The following is a 10,472-nucleotide window of genomic DNA, read 5'->3' on the forward strand; positions in this document are numbered from 1 at the left end:
GCAAATATCCAACAGAAGCAGTCAATAGATATGCAATAAACATGGATCGACCAATGGGGGGGCAGGTGCTTTAATGCTGCCTTGGGAGCTGAAAGGTCAAAGGGTGAAACCTTAAAAGGCAATGTTGATCCTTTAGATCAAGATTGATTAAATTTAGTTTCCCTCCCCCCCTAACAGACATTCAATCGAAGGCTGGCTTTTTGATTGTCAGCAATGTGGCTCCTGCAGTGGTAATTCTGGGCTTTCTATGACCATTCAGAATGATTCACCTTATTGTGAGGCAGGGAAGAGAGAATATGGAGAAGGTACAGATTAGTGCTGCAAATAACGATTATTTTGCAAATAGATTAATGTATTTTTTATTCTTTCGATTAGTTAGTTTCGGTTAGTTGAAACTAAAACTTTTCCCATTGAGGAGTTCTGGATGTAGCATACTGACAGAAAAAAAAGTTTGTTCAACTTAAATGCAAAATTTGTATGTAATTTTTTTTACAATTTTGATGTAATTACTGCTCCAAGTGGGCTGCTCTGTCAGCTTAAGGCATGTTTTTGAGTCTCTATGATCCAGTTAACGATTAATCGATTTATAAATTGAAGATTTCAATAATCAATTGTTTTAGCTCTAGTACAGATTATTTTCTACATGGATGTTGAATTGGAAGGTACTCATGGGTAGAAACATTTTCACTGAATATGCTAATTTTGGCAAATAAATTCAGAAATGACTTTTACGTAAACCAGGAAAATTATAAAAGTAACCCTTTTTTATAGGAAATCATCTGTACCAGAAATGGGCTTACATGTCTGCCTTATTTAGAGAAATAAATTCTAGTTTCTATATTGTGTCTTGGTCAAAATTTTTTATTTGTTACGTTTTCAGCAGCAGTTTACGGGTCTTTGTTCTCCTGAAATGTTCGCTCTCATACATTAGCTTTAATAAATGGGTGAACCCAAGTCCTTGGATATTTGTGGTCCCATTAACTATGACATTCAAATCGAGTTAAAGAAACATGATCAATAAAAGATCAATAATAGTTTGAGTTCGACCTCAGGTCCTGTTTTTAATAAGATAATTTGATTTGTTAAGAGAAAACCTCTGCCTCAAATACAGAAAAAAAACTTCATTCTGCATCAACCACCTGTGATGCCAGGCTGAGTTGATACTATCTTTACAAAAATGGTCATTCCCTTTAAATAAAATGGAAATCATGAAGAAAACACCAACATTTGCACAAATAATAAGCAAAGGTTGGAAAGACAGTTAAAATTTTAGTGCTATAAAATCTAAATATATGCTTGATAGAGACCACTGTACCACCCACCTTTATTGATAGCACCGATAAAGATGTTTAAGTCTTATAGAATATATTTTTTTCTTCTTTTTTAGCAGTAGCATAATTCAACAATGTAAAATTGAGAGAAATTCAACAATTAATTTGAGTACATTGCTGAAAAAAAATACCCAAATGAAATGAGTGCACTCAGAGTAATTACTATTAAATACAAATAAGTGGAATATTTTGTAAACCACATAATATTTCAAGTTAATTAGCTTGTTAAGGAGCATATTATTTAATAATCCACAACCTCCTGTGTCCATGGGATTTAGATGTGCTCCAATATAAATAATTAACAACAAGAGCTTGTGGTTTTTGTGAAATGAAATGTAGACAGACTGTTGGGAGTCTGAGTGGCGGACGGTTTTATTCAGACAATGTTTTGCATGCTACAATAAGGAATTTACAAATCACACAGGGAGTGATTATCCAGTAAAAAGTGAGATTGGCATAATCCCTGCATGGCTTACAATTTAAAAGTACTCTATTAAATATGTTGTTTGGACTCCGTTGGGCATCAGAGTAACAATGCAGGGCAACACTGGAGCAGTAAATCGAAAATCCAACTTTATGCTGCCATATGTATTGTTTTCTTCAGTTAAAGCAGCCTGCATGGTGACAATGCAGAAGAAGAGGCTCATTAGCTGTTCCATTCTTTTCTACGGTACTAGTTTGCAATCAGAGTGTTTCCTTCCCAAACCTCGACCTCACTGGATAAATCTCAGTTCAAATAATTATCATATAAACTCAAACTTTGTGCTCCAACTCCTTTTGGATTTAGTGGACATTGTGTTATGCATTGAGGCTTACATTCTGACAAACTTCCAGCTGCCTTGGTTTTTAATTTTTTATTTTGGACCCATCTTGTTCAAATATGATCCCTATTTAAAAATAAAAAGATTCTAAATTTTTATGAAAAGCCCCTAAAGATTGTCTAAACATATGTTTTTTTTTTTTTTTTACAGATTTTGTGTGTCTTTACCATCTTAAACGAACTGATTGTGACAAAACTTCTTGTTAAAACCATGCTACTTTTTGAACTACAGCAGGATTAGGGGATTTTAATCTTTTTTGTTAACTTAGATTTCTTATTGAGTTGCTTTTGAAAAGTGACCAGTGTTTGTTTAGCAGCTGGTGGTGATGTCCCACAGAGAGGCGGGTAGAGAAATCAAAGCCCTGAAAGCCATCTGGTGATATTTGACTGAACAGTAAAAAGTGATTAGGTGGAGGTACTGCTCACTCTCCGGTCACCCCACGCTGTGTTAAGGCCTCAGATCGGAACCCGCATACAAAGCCTGATTTACTCCCCAACGTCAGGAGGGGAGCAGGACGCTTGGTACGGATGTGGCCCCGAGGAGCTGAGTAACAATCTTTAGCCAACTGTGCAGAGGAGTAACTGACTGAACTACTTCAAGATGCAGAGACACTACTTACTACCAACCAGTGCCTCTTCTGTCATAAATCCAGCAGAGTTTGCAACAGTGATAAGACACAAGCAACATAGAGCCAGCAGAGAGGGGCCGGTTAAGAAACAGCTGCACAGTTGGAGGATTCCAAAACAGCCACTGCTGTAACCGCTGCATCTCGCTCACAGCGCCGGATAAGAAGCACTTGGATCAGAAGAAGCACAGTGACGTGCAGAACACAAAGCAGAACGGAAATAAACATAAAAGCATCTGTGATCAACATTATGAAAGCTCGTTAAAGATGAGCAGAAAACGCCTGTCTGGTTTCTCCTAAGGCTCAGGGTGTGTCTCCTGACACCTGATTGTCCGTGTGAGTTTCTCCCCCATGAATAACAAGGATTGAGCAAGTCAAAGACGGAAAATTGCTTAATTTATGATTGAAGGATCTTTGTCTACAAATCATGCATGAAACTGACCTAAAGTGTCTCTCCACAAGAAGGCAAAGTCAGAAAGAAGAGGGGAAAGGGTAGAAAGCATTACTCTGTCCAGTGTAATTGAAGACAGTTACCGTAAAAAATAAATCATACAAAGCAAAGAGACACCTGAGAAAAATCATAACGTGTGTTATCTTGACGAATGAACCTAAACTTGTGTTTTTTCGTTAATTTATACCAACTGCACAATGTACCCTTGTGCTCCAGAGAGCCATTCTGAGGACTACGTATTTACGACGTATACGAGTCTCATACTGGCCACATGTCAACATGCAGGAGCAGATCTGAGATACAAACCAGCCACAGCGGTCTCTGGAAGAACGAGCACACAAAAAGGAAAAAAAAAACAGCTACGTGCAGATGTGTGCCACCTCGGGTCTGGCTGGGATTGATAATGCACCAAAAGTCCTCCAGGTGATTAAAAGATCCCTGCATGTTCTTCAGTTTCACTTAAGACTGTGTGGCAACGATAAGAACCAGAATGCAGGCCTGCACTAGCCTCGTCCTCCCACAGGGCTGCCACGTTAATAAGGTTATCTGGTTTTACAACAGAATGAGGTCACAGCCACACCATATATTTATGCCCTGAAGGAAAAAAACAAACAACAAAAAAAAACATACCTTTGAAAGCTTCTCTGATTAAAAATAGAGGATATTCATACTTCTTTTTTTCATAGAATTCTAAATATATAGATTACTTTTCCTGCAATGAGAAGATCGTTAAAGATTAAAACAATAAAACACAACAAAGAGAATAACAATAATGATACTAATGACAATGAAAAGTTAAAATAATAAAACAAAATCTCTCCTCTAGAAGATATAATGTCATTGTCAGTCAGTAGCTGTGTTTGTGTGTGTAAACAATGCTTTAGCCTTCCTAGTTATTACCTTCTCTGTTGTTCTCCAGTAATCTGTACATTTATGCAGAAATAAATAATTCACAGGTTGTGCACAAGTTTAGCATATACTGGCTCTCAGTTGGGATTATTTCGTTTCAAAATCCTTTTGGCGATGAAGAACAAAAGAGGTGAGTTTGTGAGAGAAAACCTGAGATAGTGTACTTCAAGTGAGTTGAGTTTCAGTTTGTCTTTCTGTACTGATGATGGTTCTTCTCTTTTCTTTTTGGCATAGATGATGTAGAAAATGAGGTTGCTTTTTGGCTTTTCTTAGCGTGGTAATAACAATAAAAAAAAAAACAAATTGGGAGGGGTTTGTTAAGACAGTGGGGTGCTGGAAGCTGAGGTAGGTGTGTTTTGCTGCTGCTGCTGCTGCTGCTGTGGAGCAATACGACTGCTGACGGGCTTGTTGGAGAGGGATGACACAGACGCACTGGACGAAGCTGACCCTGCTGCTGCCTGAGCAAAAAGAACACCTAGACAGGAAAAGGACAAAAACGGAACCATCGATCACTGTTAGAATCCACAGAACATCAATTTCAATCCAGTCCTGAGCAAGAATTAGCGGAAGAGTGAATTTTAAGGACTTACTGAAGAAAACACACTTAGCGATGGGATGTCTAGCATTTTTTTTTTAAACCTTATTCTTTACATTCTTCAAACAGCATTCAGTGTCTTGTCTAAGTTGAGTTTAGCAACATATGCTGGAAACGGGGACACATAATAAGCAGAATAACATCATTTTTTTTGACATACTACAGTAATTATATAATTGACATGGATTGACACTGCAGGGTTATCATCTGCAGGATAAACAATAACTGCTGATAAACGCAGCGTCATGATGAGGTGTGTTCAGTGGTGTCGCTCAGGGGAAGTTATGTTAGCATTTCTAACGCTGTGTGAAAGCTGAAGTACATATATGTTCAAATACAACTTTGTTTTATATTTAAAATAAGACTTAAATGAAGGAAAGATAAAGAAGTGTTAATATTTGCTAATATAGCATTGCATCACAGAGAAGAACATTTGTTAAATAGTTCAAATAAGCTCAACAAATGCTATCTCTGAGCCATGGCCATCTTTTGTTTTTTCATTACAAGTCCAAATGAAACTGTACAAAAATGAATTTTGAATTTTTGAATTTTCAAAGGGGCAAACATTAGAACTTAAAATAAAGTTTTTTTTTTTAATGAATGAATCATTAAAAGGAGAAAGGCAACTTTATTTTCAAACAATATATCCAAAGCTCAAGTGTCTTGAGATCATTGTGAATAATATCAGACCTGATTGGCCAGAGGCTGAAGAAAATTGGTAATTAATATTGGCCTGATTGGTCCATCTCACCTTTAAACAATATTTTTATGCCAAAAATCAAATCTATGTTAAAATATTACAAAAATACGGCTAATTTAAATGTTAATTTAAAGAATATGTCTGATACTGTAACAAGCAAACCTCCAAACTAAATATGTTGAAGATGAAGAAATGGACTGAATTGAATTGAAAAGATAAAGATGATAAAGCTGTGAGGTCGCTAAATCGTTTTTTTAAGCTTCAGATAAAAACTTTGGTGGAAATATTTGCAGGATGGTACACATTTGCATCAAGAGTACTAGACCTTAACTTCATGCAAAGAAAAAGGGTGCAGTCATTTTGATGCCTTGTCTGTGACTTGGAACACTTTTCTTTTCAAACCATTTAAAACTAATTGTTAATATGCACAGAATAATGATGTCCTGTTTAAAAAAAATAAAGAAAGAAAAAAGAGAACAAGGTTCATCCACTGAGCTGAATTTTTAAAAACCCATGAAGATTTTATTGTATATCCATCCAAAATTGAATTTGAAAGCATGCAGAGAGGAAACAGTGTAGAAATTTCTCCTGAATGAAAATCAAATTAAGAGGCAAAGTAATCAAAAAGGAAGGAAGTGATGAGCTGTACATCCTGTACTACATCAAAGAGGTACTCACCAGTGTACACCACTCCATTGAGCTCCACTGACATGCTGATGCTGTTTGTGCCGTTTGTGGTGAGGTTCAGAGCAGACTCTTGCCTGCCATCTGTCAGGAAGACAATAGGTTAATTCTTTTGTTTGCATTTTTTTCCTTCATCCCCAAACAGGGTTTAAAATCTCCAAAACATAAAGTGTCCATTTATCTAACTTGGCAAACACACCTTTTGTGTGATCTGTTTTATAAAAAAAGAAATCTCCATAAGAACGTTTCTCTGAAGTCGCCAGTTTTATCGCATACTTAGAAACAGTTTGCGTGTTCCATCAGATAGTCAGAAACCGAGTCAAACCTTCGCTATAAGATCAAAGACGCCGCTTGCAAAAGACAATCCCCCACAAAGATAAACACACACATGTACAGCATGTATGCATGCATGCTGCTCCTATAAGCTAAACAGGTCAACATATAGGCCTGCTGTTAGCTCTTTCCTTACTGCTGGGTGCTGCGGTTTGTGGTGAGATGAGAAGAGAAGAATGTATTGAGATGGTAACTGTTGCAAAGAGGGAAGATGGGTGGAATCCAGAGATCATAAACAAAAAAGAGAATGGAAACCAAAGGTGTGTTACAGTAGCAGAGTAAAAGAAACAGGTACGCTGCAGTTCAGTGTGTGTATTTATGTCTGCAGTGCTTCAGCGATTTTACATTTAAAGTATGTTAATGCAAGTTAACCAACAGCAACACCACACACTTATAAATTATGCACCCATGTTGGGGGGAAATTTATTTTTCATAAAAGTGTCTTTCCATGCGAGACATTTAACAGCACGGTTGTTACATCCACTGTTTTTTAACCAAATAGGTAAATTTAAAAATATCTATGGCTACATGGAACATCCAATACAAACCCATCTGAATACTTTATTTAACTTCTTGAGCCCATCTGACATCTGCTCATGTTGATCTATTTATAGAAATGGCCAAAACACAGTCACATGGTGTTTATGTTTCACAATTATTTTTTTTCACAAATACTTTTTGTTTTATAGCCTTGGAAAAATTGCAAACCAGGTTTGTCCCGCTACACCTGTGACTGATGATGGGGACGTGTAATAATTATTTAGCAATTTTTTTGACAAAAGCTTCTGATTCTATTTGATTTTTACATTGTTGCACAGTTTTGGATTTCTAATTCTTTTTTTTAAAATAAAATATCCCCGTTTGGTGACAAAAATTATGCAATTCATCGTATTTTCTATTCAGCTTGATGATATTATTGTGTGTTCAATGGAAAATTTCAATGAAACAACAATTGTATCTTAGGAGCAAAGGGTTATGCAGAAGATCTCCAATAATGTAAATCAGCATATTTTTTTAGCCAGATTCCCATTTATGGGTGAAAAAGTGCCTTTCTCACACTTTGACCACATCACATGCTTCAACTTATTCAGTTCAAATTTGCTTAAGTTATAGTCAAGATGTGCATATACAATGTCTAAGGGTTCATCCAGTTTCAAATGGGGTTTCATGGTGTTCTGCAGTGTTTATTTTGGATAAATATTTTTCTTTTTTCTTTATTTATTCACCTATAAATCAGGAATAGCTATATTTACAAAAGTGGTTCCACTTGAAATATATTCTTTAATGCTTTTCTGTCATACAAATACAAACAATTGTATTTCTAATGTATAGTTTGGGAGCTGCACTTGCTTTAATTCGATTCTGTAATTTCAGGTGGAATTTGCTCCTAAAACCCTCTGGGCTTATGGGGTTAAATAGAATCGTGAACTTGGTCAATCTTTAAAGCTGTGCATATAAATTTCTTCAATGTATGGCTGATGTAACTTATTTTTGTAAAACATGTTAGCTAAGCTTGCTGTTTTTTTTAAATGTGCTTTCTAAATAAAGTAATTCTCATGTCTAAAGATGACCCTTTATTATTTCTACTCCTTATACTTCCATATTTTTGGAAAGCAAAGTCCTCCTGCAGCAAAACAACTCAGACATGTTGCTGCTGCCCCGTACAGAACATTTGTGGTGATTTTCTCAGCCTTGCAAGCTTCCTGTTTTCTCTCCAAATGTTAAAACAGTCCTTATGGCAAACCACTACCAACAGGTAAAAGGTGATATAACCTCACCTTGCAGTATTTTGTAAAAGCAGCTAATGTTGCTTCTAGTTAACTTTTTAGCCCACGTTGATACAGGACTGGTTTCACTGTAACTGCGCTCTTATACTAGTTTAAGTCAGTCCTTTTACAAGGTCTTCTGCTTTTATTCTTTGCTGGATTTTAATATTTCAGATATTTCTGGGACTCAGAACCGATTTTCATCCTGAATGGTGAGATTATTGGACATTCTCATGCTGATTATGTTTGTACAATCCAATGGGGAAGCAGACTTGTACAGTACTCATATATTATTAATAAAAAGCTTAGAAAATCATGACGTCATCACAAACCATTTAAGGGAGAGTCAGAATGCATAAAAATAAATCTTTCTCTCTTTATTACTGTGACATTAAGACAATAGAAACCATGTTGGTAATCATTAACCTGACCTGAAAGAAAAATACTTCCTCTATATATATGCACAGATCCATCTGATTAACCAAATGTTTTATATTATCCAGCTCCAGGAAACCTTAACAAAATGTCTGCCTGTTGGGTTGGGTACCTTGATTGTTTATGCGGATGTTCATAGGTATCTGAGCAGTCATGGCCAGCAGGTTGTGTTGCAGAGCTCTTTGCAGCAGCCGGTGGTGCTCCTCTGCAGGCAGGGCCATCTTCTTCTCAGGGGGCTCACCTGCCTCCAGTTTGTCCCTCAGCTGCTCCAGAGCTGCCACCTGAGCTGCCATCGCTGCCTGGGCTGCCGCTGCCTGCACGGCGGCCACTGAGTGACCAGGTATGGGACCCACTGGCAGACGAGGGATACCGACCCCCGGCAGCGGCTGGCCTCCCTCCTCTTCTGGTGCAAGAGTGAAGTGGTGTCAGGTAAAGTCATATCCATCTAAATATTATATGCTGTAATATTTATAACAGACCTCATAGCTGATTCACAAAAGATAATAATTACATAAACTAGATGTCTAAGAATATTTGTAAAGAGCTTGACTCAATCTTTATCAGTGTTTCTGTTTGTTAGGGAAAACAAATGCATCATTCATTTGCTTACGTCACCTACTATTAAAATAGCTCCTACCTTTCTTAATCTTCTGCATGGGGGCCAGCGATGCTCCGTTGGTGCCCACTGTCAAGCTCATGCTAGGCGTAGAGACTTTTGGGGAGGACAGCATGGTGGGGGTCCCGTTGGGGGAGTATGTGAAAAGGGAGCTGCCGAAGCTCTGCCGTCTGCCTTCTCGTCGATTGCTGTCGATGGCTGCCTGAAGCTCATTGGGGTTGCTCAGACCTCTTTTATCACATTCATATGGGTACAGGTACTTCATGTATCTGAAAGTAAAGGGACGTGTAAACAGTGGTTTTATAATTGTGGAGTAAACCATGAGGAGTAGAACTTTAGAGTAAAACAAATGACCTAAAATAAATCAAAAACATCTAATAGATTTTCTGAAGTTCAGTTCAGCCAAACTGACCAAGAGAAATACATTTAATGTGACAAAATGTGCCAAAATGGGCATTAGCATGTTTCCTGGAGGTTAGGATGAGATCTGATCTCATCTCATTTTAATATCCTCAAGGACATCCAATAGTTAGAAATGACTTCTAAGAAGCAGTTAATTTGAAAAACAAAGTGGCTGTTGACATTAGATCACCATCATCTGCAGGACTGTGAAGCAGTCAACAGATCAGGGATTAAAGGATTTAAGCTTTGACAGGTAATGCAGAGTTAGATCATGAAAAAAGTTAAATCATGTTCAATTAGCTATGTCGGTTATCTCTAGAAGGGTGAATCCAAACAAACAAAAAAGAAAAAAAAAGCAGAGGAAGGTAAACTGTGTCCCATGTGTACTGACTGTGTGCGAAGAGTGAAGGCTGCACTGGTGATTGAGGTAGGCAGGTTAAGTCCCTTGGTAATCTCCCTCCACAGTTTCTTGTTGATGACCTCCACCAAGCCGCCCTTCTCTGTCACCAGCTTGTAGAGCATGTACAGATCCAGGACCTGTTTGGCCATGATGGGAATGCGATTCACGGGTGTTCCTGGTTCAATACAAACACACATGAGGGGAGAAAGGTCAACTGATTAAAAGACTGCAAAAACAGAAACAGGCTAAAATTTATGAATTTTTAAAAATTATGTTAAACACCATTGTGGGAAATATATTGATGTAATGCCTAATCACCTGCATCTTTTTAAAACCTAAGCACTAACCACTTTCACCTAAATCGGATCAGAACAATGGCCATTAGGTCCAGTACGAAAACATAC

General features: G+C 37.4%; 1 protein-coding gene across 2 annotated transcripts in view; it reads right to left on the reverse strand.

The window, feature by feature from the left end:
• Positions 1–2,180: 2,180 nt before the first annotated feature.
• arid3a (AT-rich interaction domain 3A) overlaps positions 2,181–10,472 on the reverse strand; it is a 56,668-nt gene continuing 48,376 nt past the window's right edge. Inside the window, exons 5-9 of one of the 2 annotated variants that reach the window (XM_015393915.1) lie at positions 10,060–10,243; positions 9,288–9,535; positions 8,763–9,050; positions 6,111–6,200; positions 2,181–4,612 (exon numbers count right to left, since the gene is read on the reverse strand). In XM_015393915.1, the coding sequence (XP_015249401.1) occupies positions 4,455–4,612; positions 6,111–6,200; positions 8,763–9,050; positions 9,288–9,535; positions 10,060–10,243 (968 nt within the window). In that variant the 3' untranslated portion in view covers positions 2,181–4,454. Of the gene's footprint in view, positions 4,613–6,110; positions 6,201–8,762; positions 9,054–9,287; positions 9,536–10,059; positions 10,244–10,472 lie in introns of both variants that reach the window. The other variant, XM_015393914.1, reaches the window with a different exon arrangement.

The sequence above is a fragment of the Cyprinodon variegatus genome, unplaced genomic scaffold (genome assembly GCF_000732505.1).
Source record: "Cyprinodon variegatus isolate N-32 unplaced genomic scaffold, C_variegatus-1.0 Scaffold662, whole genome shotgun sequence".
NCBI classification, from domain to species: Eukaryota; Metazoa; Chordata; class Actinopteri; order Cyprinodontiformes; family Cyprinodontidae; genus Cyprinodon; species Cyprinodon variegatus.